At 44.4% G+C, this 20,103-nt stretch overlaps 1 protein-coding gene across 1 annotated transcript in view; it reads left to right on the top strand.

The window, feature by feature from the left end:
* Positions 1-20,103, top strand: part of LOC115477517 — an 881,049-nt gene that overhangs the window by 800,696 nt on the left and 60,250 nt on the right. Inside the window, 2 exon segments of the mRNA XM_030214839.1 lie at positions 16,733-17,250; positions 19,174-19,782. Of these exon segments, the coding sequence (XP_030070699.1) occupies positions 16,733-17,250; positions 19,174-19,782 (1,127 nt within the window).

Below are 20,103 nucleotides of genomic sequence, written 5' to 3' on the forward strand. Positions count from 1 at the left end.
TGTGGTGATACCAGGCATGACAGTAAAATTGTCAGATGCTGAGATTTCACTTCAGACCGGTATCAAAATCTTGGGTGTAACACTGGACTCTACTTTGAGCATGAAAGCCCATATTAATGAAATTGTTCAGAAATCTTTTTTAAAACTCAAACATCTCTGTAGAATTAAGCCTTTTCTGGAACAATCACATTGAAGAACGGTATTGCAGGCTACAATAACCCATCGAGTAGACTACTGTAATATAGTCTTGCTTGGATTACCTGATTCTTCTATTCAGCGCTTAACAGCACGTGCAAAATGCAGCTGCTAAGTTGATTTGTGAAGGTAAATTCATTGACCACGCCATACTTTATTTGATTTAAATTGCACTGGCCTCCAGTTCAAGCTAGAATTCATTTTAAGCTGTTATTATTTGTTCACAAATTTTTACATGAGTTGGACCCCAAATCCCTTTCTAATGGGGTTTCATTCTACTCCATTTCTAGTACTCTAAGTTCAGTGCAAGAAACGAGGTTGACGATTCCACGTTTGTTTATTTGTCGTAAGATAATTATCAGATATAGAACAATAATTGGTAGAGGAGCAGAGTTACAGAACAAATTACCTAGAGATATTAGAAATATTACTTGCTGTACTACATTTAGAAAGGCTTTGAAAACTATTCTGTTTACTCAATATCTGAAGGATTTTGTAGTCTGATGTAGGTCTGTTGACTAAATGGATTCATTGTTTATTCAATGGAATTTGTCCCATTGCTTACAATCTGTAATCTGTCTTGAGCCTTTTCAGGTAAAGCAGAAAGAAATGCCTACATTAGAATAGATGTGCAAAGTTGCCCCATAACTGAAACTATTTACATGTAGTAAGTGTGGTATAGCTTTGATGAGAGGAGCAGTTTAATGGTTAGTTCAGCAGTCTTTGATCCTCCATTGTCCCTGGTACACAAACTTAGATTCCGAGCCCTTTAAGGACAAAGAAACTACCTGCATATGATATGTACAGCACTGCCTACATCCAGTTGCACTATAGAAATGATTAATTAGTAGTAAACCTCACATTGCATCAGAGAATCCTTTCAAAAGTAAAACCAAATGGTGAAACATATTTGGTGGACTAGTCCCTACATTTTTGGAAACAAGTCATCACAATTGAACTACAGATTACTAATCGTATATAATAATTCTCACCACCAACGTTCTAATGGTGACTGCCTGTGTCCATGGCTCCTGAGCTAGGCTCCGTAGCCAGGATGACGCCACTAACAGCTACTCCTCCCCCTGCCTGGGAATCAGCTGTCAGTGCGCTGCTCCCTTCCACTTCAGAGCAAGTGCCAGGGAGCAGCGCATCAAAAAAATACAAGCGGGGCACCACAGAAACCCCCCACCCTCGGCGCATCACCCAATCCCCCTCCCTGGCACATCAAACACCCCTCCCTCCCAAACACATCAAACACCCCCCTCCCCCACCTGAAGCACATCAACGCCCCCCCCCCCCGGCGCATCAAACCCCAAACACCCCCCTCCCCCACACAAAGCACATCAACCCCCCCCCCCCCCCCCCGGCGCTTCACACCGCAGATGCCAGTACTCATGCTGTCCAGCCGCTACAAAAAGAAAAGATAAATGTTTTTAAACCCAGCCCAAATCATTCACAAATGCCTGAGTCTTACAACGCTGTCTCTGCAGCCGCTCCTCCTCTCGCCTGTCACGTCACTGCACTCCCCCGGGGTCTTCCTCCAGGAGAAGCAGCAGCGGCCAGACCGTGACTACTGGCATCGCGAGGGGGTTCATGCGCCATGGGGGGAGGGGAGGGTCGCTGGTCATGGGTAGCTGCAGGGGGGAAGGGGGAGAGGAGGGTCGCTGGACATGGATGGCTGAAGGGGCAGGGGAGAGGGAGGTGGGGAGGGGGTCCTGAGACCAGAGAGGTGGGGGTGGGGAGGGGGGCCCTGCGAGAGGGGGGGGGCATCACACTCACTCACTGTCTCTCACATACACTCTCTCTGACACACTCCCTGTCTATCACACACACACAGTGACGATCCTAGGTCGGCTGCTACCCGGGGCGGATCGCCGATGTGCACTCCCCCCCTGGGTGCAGCACAACCCCCCCTCCTGGCGCAATGACCCCCCCCCCCAATGCATCAAATTCCCCCCCCCCCCCCCCCCCCGTGTGCATTCTTGGCTGCTGGGAGCAGCTGCGCGGCTCTCGGCTCTGCTGGCTCCCTGCTCCCTCTGCCCCGGAACAGGAAATAACCTGTTCCGGGGAAGAGGGAGCAGAGAACCAGCGGAGCCGACAGGCCCGCGGCTGCTCTCTGCACCCCTCCAGCGGCGTGCACCCGGGGTGGACCGCCCCCACTGCCCTGCCCTTGGTACACCGCTGCACACACAGACACTGTCTCTCACACACTCTCTCTCACACAAACACACACGCTGTCTCTGTCTCTCTCTCATTCTCTCTATGACACACACACTCCATCTCTCACACACACACTCTCTCTCTCTCTCTCTCTCAAACATACACACTCCGAGGAAAACCTTGCTAGCACCCGTTTCATTTGTGTCAGAAACGGTCCTTTTTTACTAGTAAACCTGTAATTACTTCTGCATTTGGAATGCTCTTGGGAGAAGATCCTGATTGGATTGTAAAATATGGGGAGTTGTGAATATGTAGCAAATGACATATGAACTCCGGGATCGTAGGCATGTTTTGGATGTGGACTGGTCCCCCTTTCTGCTGCTCTATGGGAAAACTAAATTTTAATAAGACTCATGTTAATGGTAGTGTTTCTCTCTTTGACCACCTGGGACACCACCACCCAAGTTGGAGGACCCACCGGTTCTTGTCTTCCATCCCCAGGAGAGGTCTAGAGAATAAAACACACACAAATTGAGTATTAATGCAAGCAAAGGCCAGTGCGGAGCAGCTCCTGTAGCCACTTAACAGCAGTGGGCTTTCTCAGGAATGGCTCAAATTAGGCTTCAGCCTTCTTCCTTTCATTGGTTGGTAATCAATTGACACATCATCATTACTCTTCAGAAATCATGACTCATTGGAAAATTAACTTGTTGATGAAAGTTACAGCACAGCCATGTAAGACATTTCAAGGTACGAGATATGTCAGCAGTTGACCATCTGTTCTATTAGAGAAGCCAAATTTTACCCCCCCCCCCCCCCCCCCACCCTAGAAAACGTAAATGTAACAGGATTCTCAGCTAGTAAATCAGGAGACAAGAGGCAACTGGTTCCAAAGGCAAGACAGCTTTATTGCTAGCAATGTAACAGCACTGAGTTCAATCTCAGGATACTATTTTTGTGAAATCATCTGACACTCTCATTTATACCTCCTCTATGGGCCTGCGCATTAGGCACTTCATACATCACATTTGACATGCGCAGTAAACATTTGTAGTCTTGTAGTTCTTGCAGTACATACACACGTCATAATACTGAAATGATACTAGCAAAGGAAACGAAACTTATCGCCCTGTTCTAGCACACACACATAATCACACAATGCTTCTTTCACAGGGTTGATAAGGCTCAATGGAGCGTAAGGCTCAGAGATGCAGGGTGGGGGTTGCGACACTCCCAAGCTATCTTCTATTCATGTGGCGTCTACGTGCAGGCTGGTTCTGTTTTCAAGCCTTGGCTACTAAATGTTACAAGCTGTTATCTACTGCACCTGCATCCTGTCAAACGGTTATTTCAGCAACTTTTGTATCTTGTAAGCAGGAGCTGACAGTTTGCAGCTAAGGCACAGTGCAAGAGAATGTAAAAGTTCTGTAAAGGTTCAGTTCTGGAATCTGGTATAAAGAAGGCAAAGTCCTTGGGTAAATATGCACAGGTCTTGAGACAGTCCTGATCCAGTGCTGATGCGGGCCGGATCCGGTGGCCACTCCTACATAAAGAGGTTCCTCAGAACCCATAACTAGAAAAGAAAATTAAATTAACCCTTTAATTCCCAGGCGCCTTCGTACCAAAACCCACAATAAAAAACAACAACAAAGTTTTGGGCCACCAGACCCATTACCTTTATCCTAGTAGTCCCCTAACCTGATGACCACCGCTGGATCTGGTCCCGAAGGTCCTCCTGCAGAATTGGGTCCAGAACAAAAAAACCCTAGGAACCGCAAATATCTCTGGAATTCCGGCTGGGCAGCTCTAAAATCGAGCCCCTGGCTTGACTGAGGCCCAACCGGAGCTCCAGAGACGCACTGAGCATGTGCAAACTCTTGCACATGCTCTGCCTGTTCCCCTCCCGGCAAGTTAGGCCTAAAGCCGGCCATTTTCAGGCCGGGTCCACTCCCTGCCTGATTCCCTTGTTAATACGGGACTCCAGGAAGAATGCTGGACATGACCTGGGACCCTATATAAAACTGAACAAGCTTAGATATCTGTGTGTGTAGCTAGGCCTCTAGGTGAAAAGGCCGAATGAAACAAACTTGCACTTGTCCTTTACAGCGAAATCAGTAATGATGTACTAGAAACATCTTCTCTTTTATATCAGCTTTATACATATTTTTTATTAATAATATTAATATATTTCTATATATATTATCAAATAATGGTAAGGAATTTTATCTTCTCTTTCATATCAGCTTTACACATTTTGTTCCCTTTTAGATCAATTCTGTATATGCCATTTTGTAATATTCTAAATGTTGTTACATAATTACATTGTAGATTTTTATTAACACATATTAGTACCCCTGTTATTTTCTTTAGTGTATAATTAACATTTTATGTGGTATAATTTTTTTCCCACTATAAGGTCTGACATTTCAACGCTGCCTGTGATGTGTGTCTATGTGCTTTTGATATTTTCCTGACATCTTTGGACTCATTGTTAAATTGTTTTTAACTTCTATTTCTTATGTTTTTAATTTTTAATTTTGGAAGAATTGTACTTTATATCTAATATGTACATATGTTAATTTATTTGTTTTGTTTTATTTTAGACCCCTGAGGAAGGCCTGCTGGCCGAAACACGGACCGTGTAGGGTCCTATTAAACTTTTCTGGCGCTCTAACTCCCTTGTTTTTGGTCTGTTTTGGGTTGTCTTCCGCCTTTTTTTGTGTTTTGTTTTGTCTTCACGGGAGATTTGGACTTCTCTTTTTGTATGCCTGGAAACAGCTCCAGTAACAGATGTTGTCTGCTACTGAACCATGTGACATGAGATAAGAACACAGATGTCAGTTGCAAGCAGTTTCAATAAGGAACTGAAATATGAATTAATGTGAAAGAGCCATAGACTCTACACAGTATTTAGGGGAATATGCTCTCCCCTTGTTCCTTCTCACTCAGTACTTTCCTCGCCCTTAATTGTCTTGTCTGTCTGTATTATTTTAGATTGTAAGCTGTATTGAGCAGGGACTGTCTCTCTGTGTCAGGTGTTCAGCGCTGTGTGCGTCTGGTAGCGCTATACAAATGCTAATAATAATAATAATAGGTAAAGGTAAACAGAAGCTGTGGTTTTAGAGTGCACATGAGAATGACCCTGAATAATTAGAAATGAGGTAATGTATTGTAAATTGTGTGATTAAGAATACAGATTACATAGGAACTAAGTACTAATAAATAGAAAACCAGATGGTTGAAAGAAGTTTAAAATCTAGTTTAGGGAAGATAGAAAAGGCGGGCTTAAATACGTAATCCTAATAGAAGTGAATATAACTAAAAACATATATAAGTAACAGCCGAGCTTTGGAAATCAGAGATGTATTACTGAGAATTCATGATTTGTGACCGGTGTATGACTCTCTATGAGAAAAAGCCAGAGGCCTGTTCTGAATGATTTACCTTGATTTGCTGTACTACCTATTCTGAAATAGCCATTGTACTCTTGATTGGTGAGTTAAAATAAAATTGCTTATTCTCATATAACTAAAACAGCCGTCTGAGTCTGTCTCTCCTTCTTTAAAATATATTATAGACATTCTATATATTTATGGGTGAGGGAGAGCAGACAGACTGGAGTCGTAACATACACCCTTCACTCGTGGCTGGACACCAATGCCCACCTGAATTAGGTCGAAAACGGACCTGAAGGCCCCCGGACCTCCCAGGCAGCATTGGGACACCCACCCCCCCCCCCTTCGGACAAGAAAACGTAGCCCTGGTCACCGGAGCAACCACTGGCCACCAGGGATATTCTCATAGCCAATGATGGCCAGAATAGCCACTGGGATAAACACAAAGGAATCCTGTTTAGAAGGAATGGATCTAGAGAATCTTAGAGGAGATTGAGTTGCAATGCCAATAATTGGGAGGAAAGCCAATACTGGGCAGAGTTCTACGATCTATGCACGGATCGTGACTGAATAGATAGGGATGGGCTAGAGTGTAAATTTTAAGGGGCTTCAACGTTAACTTCAGAACGTTTAGTACAAGAACAGTGTTGGGTAGACTTCTACGGTCTGTGCCCTGAGAATGGCAAGGACAAATCAAACTCGAGTATACGTATAAAGTATCGCATACCATGTAAAATGAGTTTATCTTGGGCAGACTGGATAGACCGTACAGGCCCTCTATCTGCCGTCATTTACTATGTTACATTTTAGATACACAAATGGATTAATCTGTTTTTAGGCTTGTTTCAGGGACAATTGTTTTTATAAGTCAAAATAAAAATAAATATTTTGTTTCATGCAGATCTCTTTTGTTTAAACATAACTAAATGGGCTCAAGGCCCCTAATGCAGTCCATTGGTTTCCTTCTATTTTGTTCTTGTGATGACTTCTACTGTGCCCAAACTGAAAACTCTTATTTCTATTGGGTCGATAATAAAAGGAGGTCATTGTGAACACTATCCACCCTAAAAGTTTGTTTTGTAGCTGTACATGAGGATTTGTGATATTGAATAAATAAGTGTATGTTTGTGTGTCTAGTCGTGCATCCAAAGGTTATATAATCCTTTCAAGAAATCCAGTTAATCGTTTAACTTATTAGTGGAACATAACCACAGAGGCATGGTATGGTCACATTTTCAATATGGTAATACAAGGGCCCAGCTAAGGAACAGATTATTTTGAGTTAGTATTGAATGGACCAAATTTGCATTCCTTACGCCATCACCATCCAGCGGGATAGGCATTGTCTTAAAAGATGGAGGATAAAGGAGGTTTTTTTGCATTTATATCACACATTATCCTAAGCAAAGTCAGGTTCAATGTGGCTTACATTTGAAAATACAGGGAGACAGAATAACAGAATTCAGTTATATCGTGGGAGCAAGTACATGGATATGTTTGAAACATTCAAGAAAGATGAGATTACCATATTGTCAGCATGCACCTCTCCGTGCTGTTTGCTCTCGATCCGACACCTCTCCGTGCTGTCCGCTCTCCACTCAACACCTCTCCGTGCTGTCCGCTTTCACCCACACAGTTGGGGCTAATCCACCTCCTTAGAGGAGCTGCTTCTGCTCACTTGTAAAAAGTAATTATTCACAGTACTATATTTATCCTGCAGAGTACTTTATTCCACAGCGGTACCAGCAGGAAAACAGTATGTCCACTGTACTACAGCTGCTGGTCTCCGTGCACCTTGCTTCACTTCTCAAACACACAACAATCAACAACAGTTCAGTCTTAGAATTTGCTAATAACTTGGGATAAACCTGTGGTTCAGTCTATGCCTCCTCTCCTTTCTTCTACTGCCTAGGAGATAGAGGCATTTTCACCACCCTTGCTTGTCAGACACCAGCACTCTGACAACCTCCCACAAAAATGTTCAGACTGACCTCCTTCAGGTAATTAATCCCCCCACAGTTCCATGAAGCCAGACCTCCTCTAGGCATTGTCACTTAGAGGCAGATGCACTAAACGTTTTTCATCGTTAAATGAGCCCTCGGGGAAGAATTTCCGATCCTTTCCATGCACTTAAGCCTATTTTCCGACGACAGTAGCAGCTAACGAAAACGGAATGGAGATGAGCAATTAGTGTGAAAACCCCATTGAAACGACATGCACTAACCTTTTCCGATTGCCTTTACGCAGGAAAAAGGCAGGAAAACTAACGAGAGGTCTGGACCTCTCGTTAGGACAGCTCCGTGGCAGGAAAAAGTGTTAAGTGAAAAAATAAACAAACTTTGAGCCAATCCCAGCGCATTAGCAGAGCTAAAAGCGCTGTGATTGGTCCAAAGGACCTCAGAAAACACATAAAAAAATAAAACTAAAAAAAGGATCGGGAGGGGGCAAGGGCGCTCATCAGGAGCGTCCTGTACGGACGGCCTTGCCCCCCCCCCCCCCCCCCCCCGCCGCTGCTCCCCACTTTCCGCCGCTCCCCCCACCCCGAAAAAGCAAAATTGTAGCAGCCCCTGCCCCCCTCCCTTCCTCACTACTCTCAGCTCCGCCTCCCGACATCCTCCGTCTGTGCCCCGCCCCCTTTGGGGGTCGTCGCCGCCATTCCCCTTCTCTATCGGGCCCCCCTCCCTCTTACCGGGCCCGTGCAGCGCCTCTCTCCTCTGTCCGAAGGCGCTGCACGGGCAAGAAGAACGCTGAATCAGCTGATGCCTGCCTTCTGTTAATATATGGCCTAGCTTTAAGGCTACCACTGGAATAGTGATGGCCAAAGCTATGCAGCCTAAAAACAACTGAAAAAGTACTGACTAGGCCAAACAACAAGTAAATGATTTAATATTTGAGAATCTGCAAAGAGCAGGTCTGAATAATGACTTCTGACACAAATTGGTACAATTTTTAAATCAAATATAGCATCTGTAATGAAAGATCAGATGAATAAAATGGAGCTTATTAGTTTTGGTATACAATGATACAGAGGTAATACAGAGTTCATGAGAAAGGTATGAAAAGTATTGCAGCCGGAAGATGTGAAACTGTTATCTCAACGCTTCCCAAAACATGTTGATAATTAGCAGTAGCTGAGAACGGAAGGAGTTGGGTACATCAGATAGCAGATCGCATGGGAAAGTATGATCTCGGAAAGTGAGAAAGATTAGGAGCAAGGTATCTCACCATTCACTTCTATGGAGAAGATAGGGTATAAAAGAGGAGAGATTTTGGCTCAGTTTGAGAGTCCTCTCCAAAGCTTCTGTCAGACGGCGAAGCCCTGTGCGGCTGAAACCAGAATCTGATGTCTGTATTTGTATCAACTTGAAGACTTGTGTTTGGGTAAGAAATAAAATGTACCTATCTATCTAAACCTATCTCTGTCTCTATTTTTATTGATTCTATCTTCTCTTTACCTAACATTTAGCCTACAAGGTAGATCACATACAAGTGACACTCAGTTTTGGACAGAAAGCAGTAGTTATGGGAATTAGTTTTCAATTACGGCTCCTAATGCCACTCCCTTATGATTGGGTGACAATGGAGGTTAGAGAAACTATACAGAACCTAATATATGAAATAAGTACCTTTAGTCCCCTGTGGGAAGGAGTCAGAAAGAGGTCTATAAGAAGAGGTAATTAAAACAGTGGTGAGCCCCGAACGCTGACAGTACTCGCTAACCTTCTTTATCTTCTTTTGAACGCAAGAGGGGATACTTAATTTTGTGCGTTCAAATGTTCTCTGTTTCTCTCTGTTACTTTATTTTCCTTCTCTCTCTTTCTCTCATACTCACCTGCCTCTCCCTTCTTTAGCACTAAACTTGCACACTTTTTCTGACCCCTATCTTTCATATTCTTTTACCTTCTTGCTGTCTTCATGCCCTGCGCTGAACTAACACACCTGCTTCCCTACATTTCTTCTATCCTGTCCGTCTCTTTGATTTGCGTGATGTGCGCAAGAGTGTGCTTGTTGTGTGAATGAAGCATAACAACGAATCCAGGCGACTGCGATTTGGGTTTTGCTGTAAGTTTATTTCAATGTTCAAAATCTTTGGATTGGTCTTTATGCTAGCATTGTCGCTTAACAATCCTTAGAGATTGCGCATTTTCTGTTTCCCATCCCACCCTGTGTTCTGTATTAATCCCTCCTTTTCAAATCCCTGTTCCCCTGTTCTTATCATGTATTCTGTTCTTTCTTCTTCTGTCGACCTTACTTTCCTCCCCAATCCCTTTTCCTATTCTCCTTCATCTAAACTTCTTTTACCTACCTCTTCCTATTAGTCCCCTGGGTCTTATTCTTGCTCTTCTCTTTCCTTACAATTTCTTTGATGTTCCCGTATCAAGGGAATTTCCTTTACTTTAGGAGAACAGCACGCTTTAAGATTGCTCTCCCTTAAAATCCTTCTGGTTTCTCGGTTCTTATAATCACTCTTCAAAACTGACAGACAGCCCCCACCTTTTCACATCTGCTATTGCCTTCACTCTGTGTGTGCGACAGTTATCCACGAGATTCTTTTTACGTCTCGGGACTGTCCCCTCCTCATTTTTTCCTATTGGAAACAGTAATTACGGTGTTCAGCTTTGTAGCTGCTTACCGTCGTCCAACTGCTGTTTTCCTCTTATCTAATCAGTTCCTTCAGTCTTCTGAACTATGCTTTCTCTCTAACCACTCAGCCCACACCCCCCCTTCCTGTCCACACTTTTCTCGGCTCTTTTTCATAGTGCAGCATGAATAACTGCGTAGTATCTCTTATTCCGTTCCTTTTCCTTTTGCATCTTTGTGTGTGTCTTTGCACTCTGTCTGAATTGTAACTATACTGTTCCGTCTCTGCTTTTCTTATTTCTTATTTCCACCTGTCAACATCTTTATTATTTACTGCGTAGTTCAACTGATTGTTCTTTTTCACAGCTGTTCAATCCTGTGCTCTCACCCCACCCCCATAGTCATTTTTCCTTCCTTAAGTCCAATCTGAATCCCTTCCTCCACAACATTTTGTTCTTGTCCCCCTTTCTCTGCCACAATAATCCTCCCTGCCCTCCTCTCTGGTGCTCTACCGACTCCTACACTATATGTCTGTGGTCCGTGTAAAATTTATAAGGTACCAATTGGGGTAACTTAATACCTTACATACACCTTTTTGGCTTCTTGTGCAAACCAGAAATCATTTTTTTTTATTTTTTGATTTCCTAGAAAACTTTTCTTTTTCCTTCTCCGTCCCATGTGGTGTGAGTTTTGATTCTCTTTCCGGAACAAAGCTTATTACATTACTAGTAACTGTCATATTTGATATATACTCCCTCTTGGGCTTCGAATCTGCCTTTGTAAATCTATTTAAACTCGCTCGAAGAGGTGTAAGTTCTAAACCCCTTTTTCTCACATTTTTTAATATCCTTATCCAGGCTTCCGTAACTGCCATTTCTTTCTGTAGCTTTTAAAGGTTTTCCCTAACAAGTGCTGTAGTTCACTATCTCAAGGACATGAGAGTCTGGGAAGATTGCCCACTTTAGCTGCCTTATCAGTCCAGCACTGCTTTGGCAGAGGAGGCTCTACAGTTCACTTCTAAAAGCTAAGAAAGTGATTTTTTTTTCTCTCCCCCTTTTCCGTTCGTTTTTGTCCCTGTTCTATACTGAAGTGGTACAAGTTAAACAGTCCTTGACACAGATATTCTTTTAACTTCTCACTGTCTATCCTCTGTCAACTGTATTGCTCCTGAATCCATCTCTTTCATATCTTTCCAATCCGGTTTCCCCTCGAAATTGGTGGACTTATGCAAGGGTCCTTCCCTTAACGCCGAGGAGATTATCTGATTCTCTGGTTGTCTCCCACTCCCCAAAATTGCTGAACTTTTGGGCGTTGCCCTCTATTTTATTTCATTTCCCTTAAACAATACACCGTCTGATATTCTAATGCTTTCTCATTCTGTCTCTGAGCCATGATTTTAACTCCGAGACAGGTTTTTCTTTCTTTTGTACTGCAATTGACAGCTTGATAGACCTTATTGTGCTTACAAAGTGTTAAAAGGGTATCTTTCCTTCAAACATACATTACTTGACTTTCCCTTTCTCCTTTCTCCTTCTTTGTCCTAGTGGCCCCCCCCCCTGACTTATACTGCAGATGGTATTACTCACTTCCTAGATATATGTCTTAATAGTCCACTATAATGTATTTCTTGCTGAATGCGTAACCGGCAGTATTTTAGGAAGGCTGTTGCATATTTTGTTTTATTGTTCTATTTAATTAATATCATATTGTGCTTGTGTTCTATGACACAGGGGTTTAGCGTGGTTTCCAAGGCATATTAGATACAGACTCTTTCTTGTAAAAATATTTGTGCTCAAATCTTCATAACTCTTACTTCCGTGATGGCTGCGCTGGTCCGCTGCTCATCTATAATCTTTACATGTTTATAACACTAATCTTATCAGCCATACAAGAAAACATTAAGCTACGTATACCAAAACTGTTCCTTCCTGTTCTGCTTTACCACCTTCAAGCTTTCTTTTCATATTTTGCTGTGTGGCAACCTTAGTATACACTGTAAAGTTCAGGTGCCTCACCCGAAGAGCTTACATGTTTTTTCCCCTTAAAATAATTTTTTTCTTGCTACTTCTGGATTAGATTTCAGAGGTTCTTTCTAGGAACATGCCATATTTATTATTTCCTTTTTCCTTCTTTCTCCTTTATTTCTTAATATTTTTTTTTCTCTCTCTACTTTATTGTACTAGTGTCATGCAATTAACTTTGATACCGATGTCTGGGACTTACATGCATTGAAGGGGATCCTTCAATGGATAACGGCATCTTATTTATTAGGGGCAGACTTCCATTCCATTTTCGGAATGGCCTGCGGTTTCGGCATTATTGCCCACCTATGAGTTACCTGTATAGATGAGCGCGGGGTTAATAAAGAGACGTCTAATAACTTTCGTTGCGATTGTATACAAGGTGACTCGGGCGTATCTAAATTCTTAAATTTTGGTTGTTTGAATTGAGCAGAATCTTCAGTCTAAAATTTTAGCTGTATATTTAAAATACCCGGTGGAGGTTAGTCGAATTGAGCGGAAACTTCATTTGAATAGAGCAGAATCTTCCTAACCAGCGAAAATCCATGGGGTATCTGTTCTCCGAGTTCAGGGAACTAGTTTCGCAGTTTCCTGCGCACTTTCAGGGGTAGTAGTCTCCCCTCCTTTGAGGGTTCCACCATTGGAGCGAATCATGGCCAATGGAGCTGACTCTTGGCAGCTGGTAGAGTAGAATCCTAGTTGTAGGAAGCCTACCCTGGGGAAACAGTTTTTTATTTTTACGTAGGATACATAAATAAGCAGATACTAGGCATTTATTTATTTATATACTGACATACCACTTGCTCATACCTAATTTCTTACATATTCCTTTCATCTTTGCTACTATTGTTCGTCTGTGATTCTAATGTGCGGCAAAAGCATTGAGCTTTCCGCCAATTAGTAATTTATATTTTAGGTTCCATTTCTGGGACGCTCTTGAAGACGCGTGAGTATAAAGGTGTTTTCTGTACGCATGATGCATGTTTTCGTTTAAATAATTTCCCTTTGCACATTTTTTTATATATATTTATAGAGGCACGTATTATAATTCTTTGAACTAGGATCCAACTTGAGATTTCTTTTGCCATTTTACACTGCACACCTATGTGGATTGTTTTCCCCTTATTTTTAATTCCATTATGTCCACTCAGTCCTCCACTAGCCCCCTGGAAAGAGTTCTCGACTTTTTCCCCGCTGATAAAAAAGACCTTTCCCGTTTATGTCAAACCTGGCATACCGTTTGGTCCGCCAAAGACCCGGGACTGGAATGGCCAACAAAGGGCTCATTTGATCAGGGCAAGCTCCAAGCCTTGGTCTGCTATAATGAATCCAACAAAACAGGAAAATCTAGGGAGAAGCATTTAGCTGCTATTAATAAATTTATACTTATTGCACAACACCAGCATGACAGAGCCCTAGCGAAGTCTGATTGCGATCAAGCCCCTTACCAAGAGACAATAACACCTACTGCCCCACCACCCTATGATACTGCTACCGCTGCAGGTACTACCAAGCTCCTACCATGTGCAGTGGGATATACACCAATACCCCCAGGATATTGTGATAAACCTCAGCTACACATATCTCAGGGATCTCAGACACAGATCCCCTTACCTCAAGGATCTCAGACAGTGATACCCTCGCTGCCTGCGATATCCCCCGCGCCTATAAAATTCGACCCACCTACTACCGTACACATTGCCGGTGTAGTTGATCTATCTCTTCCCTCATCACAAAAAGACTCAATTTCTATATCTCATGGGTCGGTACAAACTCAGACGCCTTTAACCCCTTCAACAATCCCAGTGGCCCAACCAGTAGCCCTGACTTCGGCCCAATTACCCACTGTGACCTCTGCTGCAACGATGCAAGCAACAACCCAGACGCTAACCCCACCCCCGCCTCATGTATATCGTACTATTGGAGGCTATGAGATTGAGATACCCCCACCCATTATTGAGCAGTATCCTTGTGTTCCGAACCCATCGGTTCCGGTCACCGTCCAGCACCCTGCTATCAATCAAATTGATGTGGCCGCCCAGACCTCCATTTATCCTGGGCTAGGATCAGGATTGACCTCACACATGACCACCCAAACTTCTACCTACCCACATAGGGGGCACACAACTCAGACATCACCTCCACCACTACATTTGGACTCTTCTGTCCAAACTGGTCCCTTGCCCACTGAATCCCTACAATACCCTATCCTATCCCAATTACGACAGATGGGTTTCGTTCCATGTAGTCCCGCCACACAGGCACGGGCTATTTGTCAGGAACTCTATGATCGGGGTTTCCTTAAAGCACCCCCGGTTCCAGTGAACTCTTCCATGCCTACTCTAGAACCTGAGTGTTCTACTCCTCCTAGATGGGATCAATTGGGCGCACGCCCCAAGGGTAAAATTCCCCAATTAGCAGAGGATCTGGCTCTTCTCCGCCGTCCTCTCATACTTCCAGCCAAACCAGGTACTGGGGATCTACCAAAAGTAATATCTTCCCCATTAGAAGAAGCATGGGAAGTTTTAAAACAACAACTTCCAATTAAAACACTTCGATAGAGCGTCTTTCTCCTCCTGGGCCCGCCCCTGTCTGACGTCAGTAACCTACGTAGGTTACTGACGTCAGACAGGGGCGGGCCCAGGAGGAGAAAGACGCTCTATCGAAGGCAGGCATCAGCTGATTCAGCGTTCTTCTTGCCCGTGCAGCGCCTTCGGACAGAGGAGAGAGGCGCTGCACGGGCCCGGTAAGAGGGAGGGGGGCCCGATGGAGAAGGGGAATGGCGGCGACGACCCCCAAAGGGGGCGGGGCACAGACGGAGGATGTCGGGAGGCGGAGCTGAGAGTAGTGAGGAAGGGAGGGGGGCAGGGGCTGCTACAATTTTGCTTTTTCGGGGTGGGGGGAGCGGCGGAAAGTGGGGAGCAGCGGCGGGGGGGGGGGGCAAGGCCGTCCGTACAGGACGCTCCTGATGAGCGCCCTTGCCCCCTCCCGATCCTTTTTTTAGTTTTATTTTTTTATGTGTCAATTCAATTTGCCATGTGCTTGTGATTTGACTGTTTGTGGCATGCGCAGAGCAGCTAACATAACGCTTGGTTGCTCTGCGCATGATTTGGGGGCCGATTAACGATGTGTATTGTGATGCTTTGATACATTGTACGTTTCAATACCGATTCCAGCATGTGTGACTTTTTTTTTTGGTGCATTTTTCGTTATTTTAAAATCGTTAGGGACTTTAACGATTTAGATTTTTTTACGTTTGGTTGCTGCATCTGCCTCGGAGGCGGAGCTGAGAGTAGTGAGGAAGGGAGGGGGGCAGGGGCTGCTACAATTTTGCTTTTTCGGGGTGGGGGGAGCGGCGGAAAGTGGGGAGCAGCGGCGGGGGGGGCAAGGCCGTCCGTACAGGACGCTCCTGATGAGCGCCCTTGCCCCCTCCCGATCCTTTTTTTAGTTTTATTTTTTTATGTGTTTTCTGAGGTCCTTTGGACCAATCACAGCGCTTTTAGCTCTGCTAATGCGCTGGGATTGGCTCAAAGTTTGTTTATTTTTTCACTTAACACTTTTTCCTGCCACGGAGCTGTCCTAACGAGAGGTCCAGACCTCTCGTTAGTTTTCCTGCCTTTTTCCTGCGTAAAGGCAATCGGAAAAGGTTAGTGCATGTCGTTTCAATGGGGTTTTCACACTAATTGCTCATCTCCATTCCGTTTTCGTTAGCTGCTACTGTCGTCGGAAAATAGGCTTAAGTGCATGGAAAGGATCGGAAATTCTTCCCCGAGGGCTCATTTAACGATGAAAAACGTTTAGTGCATCTGCCTCTTAGTGGCCCCAAACCTCTGGCTTCTGGCTTCTCTCTCTGCAGTCTCACCCATTTTCACCTTCCTTTGTCCAGAGCAAAAGAACTCCATCTGCTCCTCCCCACTCTCCTTCATGACATTTTCACCTCCTCCCCAGACTCCTCCCAATCCATCTTCCCTCACCCCCTTACCCAGGTGCTGCTCCTCCACCTGATTATCTTCCATCTCCCAATCAGCCCCTGCCTCCACTACTTCCTGGGAGTTGTAGTTTTGTTTCTCCTGCTACATCCTCCCTTGCCAGGGATGCTGGGCTCTGTAGTTCTCTTCCTGTCTCCAATAGCTCCTATCCCCTTTCCTCACCAGAGAGTGTTTCTCCCTTCCTCGCTTCCTGTCCCTTTCAGCTGTTCTCTGCCCTCCTTCTACCTCCTCCTTACAATATATAACCAGAGGGCATGGACTTCCGGTGACGTCATGAGCTAGGGAGCCATGCTACCGAAGCTCTGAGACCCCCGACTCCACAAAAGCGATAATCGAAGGTGTAACGAACCCCCACAGATCCACACCAGTATATGGACAAGTTCCTCAAGAGTCCACCAGTGGATATGGCGCAAAAAAACGTGAAAAAAGAGAAAACGAAGGTGAATAGCGGAGATGCCAAGATGGCGGACGAGCCGGCCCAAGTGGGAACTGCTTTCACAGAAGTGCAACTTACACAGCTAACGCGGGCGATAGAAAAAGCGTGGACGCCGAAATGGTCTGAACTAAATGCCAAAATAGAAACCTACCAAACAGCGCTGGATGGTCTCGGGATCAGAATGGGAGACTTGAAGGCCAGAGTATTGGCAACGGAGGACGAGACGATAGGATATGGTCCTGATATCGCCAGCCTCCAACAACAATTGAAAAACCAACAGAACTTGCTTGATGAATATGAAAATAGAGCCCGTAGGAACAATATCAGAATTGTGGGCCTAGATGAGGCACTTCCGGAAGGGAATTTGGACACATGGCTAGAAAGTTGGCTATCAAAAGAGCTAGCGATAACAGATACCATGGGCCCCTTTGTGATTGAACGGGCGCACCGTGTAGGTCGAATAACAACGGAACGTGGGAGACCACGTGTAATCATTGCAAAGATTCTAAACTATAAGCATAAGATGGAAATATTAAAAGGCTTCAAAATTAAAAGAGACACGCTTAAATACAAAGGAAAGAATACCTTAATATTTCAGGACTATTCGCACCTGGTATAAGAAAAACGGAAACAATATCACCCATTGTGCTCACAACTAGCGAAACAAAAAGTTAGATTTGTTTTACAATTCCCAGCTCAGCTAAAAGTCTACTATCAAGATAAATGGCACACTTACGCAACGGTGCAAGAAGCCCAGAAGCAATTATCAGACAATAAGGTAATAGAAATTGAATGACTTGCTCCTCAGTGCACAGTGACGGCGTGGATTGTGGGATAGGAGTTAACTGGTGTCAAGTGTGATAAAAATGCTTAGAACTAAATAAATGTGGGGACGGGGTTTCTGGCTGAATCCGGGGTCTCTCTCTTCACACCCAGCTAGTCTAGGTGGATGAGACAGGGTACTATCCAGAGGGGGGGGAGGGGGCGGGAGACAGGAAGGGCCTCACGGCAGATTATAACTGATAATTCTACATTTGAGCCCAGGCAACAGGAAAGACCTAAGGGAATACAAAGTAGGCTGCAGTGGACATTCCATAACGTCGAATTCCCAGCCAGGGAGATAAAAATAAGGGAGGGAGACAGGATTATAGTGCATACAATAAAAACATGCCAGTGTGGGTAATAACTTGGAATGTGGGGGGCATAACATCCCCAATGAAAAGAAATAAAATACTCCAATATTTTAAAAGACACAAGGCAGACATAGCATGTCTACAAGAGACATGTTTAAGTGATTTGGAACATGCGAAACTAAAACGGACCTGGGTGGGTGACTGCTTTGCGACAGCCTCTAAAGGGCGAAGAGGTGGAGTGGCGGTGTTATTTAGGAAGGGCTTAGCCTATAAAGTAACCAAGGTGGAACAGGGGTAGCTAAATGGGGTTGAGTTTTCACTAGTAGTAGTGTATGGTCCCAACGATTGTGACCCACAGTTCCTTGGATCATTAGGGAGTAGATGCATGCAATGTAAGAATAATAAAATAATGGTAGTGGGGGATTTTAATCTGGTCCGGGACCCAGAGGAGGACTCTTCTATTCCCACATCCCCTCATTACTCGGGGCAGAGGGCGAAAGAACTGCACAAGTTCACAAGGGTGTTAAATTTGGTAGATGTTTGGAGATCGCTGCACCCTGGAGAGAGGGACTACACGCATAGATCACGAGCCCATGGAACATTAGCGAGATTGGACTATATATTCATGACGCCAACCATGTTCCCTTTAGTGAAGGCGGCCCTCATTGGACCTGAGGAGATCTCGGATCATGCCCCGGTTTGGGTGGACCTAGAATCATCGGTGGACGCGGTGGGGGAGACGGGATGGAGGTATCCAGCATATCTACACACAGACCCCCATTTCCAACAATATTTGGTAAAGCGATGGGAGGAATATGCGAAAAATAATGGAGTACATGCCCAAGTAGACCCCCATACTGTATTGGTCGGCCTCTAAAGCGGTCCTGAGGGGAGACATCATTGCATACTGTAGTGTCAGGAAAAAACGCCGGGCGGCCAGCATCTTGCAATTAGAAAAACAACTCAGTAAGGCTAAGAAGGCCCATATCCACCATCCCTCGCCAGGTTCATTAGAAACCTGGAAAACAATACAAATAGCATTAAATTCCCTAATACACGAGACTGAATCTAGATCAACCATCTACTACAAATATAAATTACACCGGTTTGGTAATAAGCCAGGCCGGTTACTAGCAAAAGTGATAAAAAATTGGGGAGGGCCCTGGGCAGTGACTATACTGAGGGATGCCCATGGCAAGCTCACAACAAACCAAAAAGAAATCGGTCAGCTCTTCACCAACTATTTCACTTCCCTTTTCACAGCTTCCAAACCACCAGATAAACGAGAGATGCAAGATTATTTAACAAAGGTAGGGCTTAAGTCACTGGTGCAAGAAGAATTAGAGGTAATTAATGCCCCCTTGACATTAAAAGAGTTGCAACAGACAATTAAGAGATTGAAATTGCGATCAGCCCCAGGTCCTGATGGGTACACGGGGGAATATTATAAAGGCCTCCCTGTGGACGCACATATAGCCCTCTTGGATTATTATGAAAAGGTAATAGATAAAGGACAATTTCCACAATATGCAAATAGGGCCCTTATAACTTTGATACCGAAGCCAGGGAAAACCTTGGATAAAGCGGAAGATTACAGGCCGATTTCACTGCTAAATGTGGATATTAAGCTAATGGCAGGAATGTTAGCTGATAGGATTGCACAATACCTGCCTAAGCTGATAGATAAAGACCAGGTTGGATTTGTTAGAGGAAGACAGGCGACTCATAATGTTTGTCGCCTGCTGTTGCCAATGGCAACTTGTCAGGGAGAAGGAACACCGGCAGTAGTTATCAGCCTAGATGCTGACAAAGCTTTTGACCGGGTTGGATGGGATTATTTATTTAATACACTGACAGCAATGGGAATAACGGGTTGGTTTTGGCAAGCAGTACACACTCTGTATAGTGACCCAGGAGCGAATGTGTTGGTAAATGGTATAAAAGAACCAACTTTTAATATACTGAGGGGTACTAGACAGGGCTGCCCCCTTTCACTCGCACTGTTTGTGTTATCAATGGAACCATTACTATGTGCACTAAGGAATAAGTCTGAACTGAAAGGGGTCTTGGTTGCAAGACAAGAAGTGAAAGTGCTGGCATTTGCCGATGATTTGTTATTGACAGTGACGGCCCCCCAAAGGTCCATAGAGGTACTGTTGAAAGAGTTAGACAGATTTAGTAAACTATCGGGCT

The sequence above is a fragment of the Microcaecilia unicolor genome, chromosome 1 (genome assembly GCF_901765095.1).
Source record: "Microcaecilia unicolor chromosome 1, aMicUni1.1, whole genome shotgun sequence".
In the NCBI taxonomy this organism is placed as follows: domain Eukaryota; kingdom Metazoa; phylum Chordata; class Amphibia; order Gymnophiona; family Siphonopidae; genus Microcaecilia; species Microcaecilia unicolor.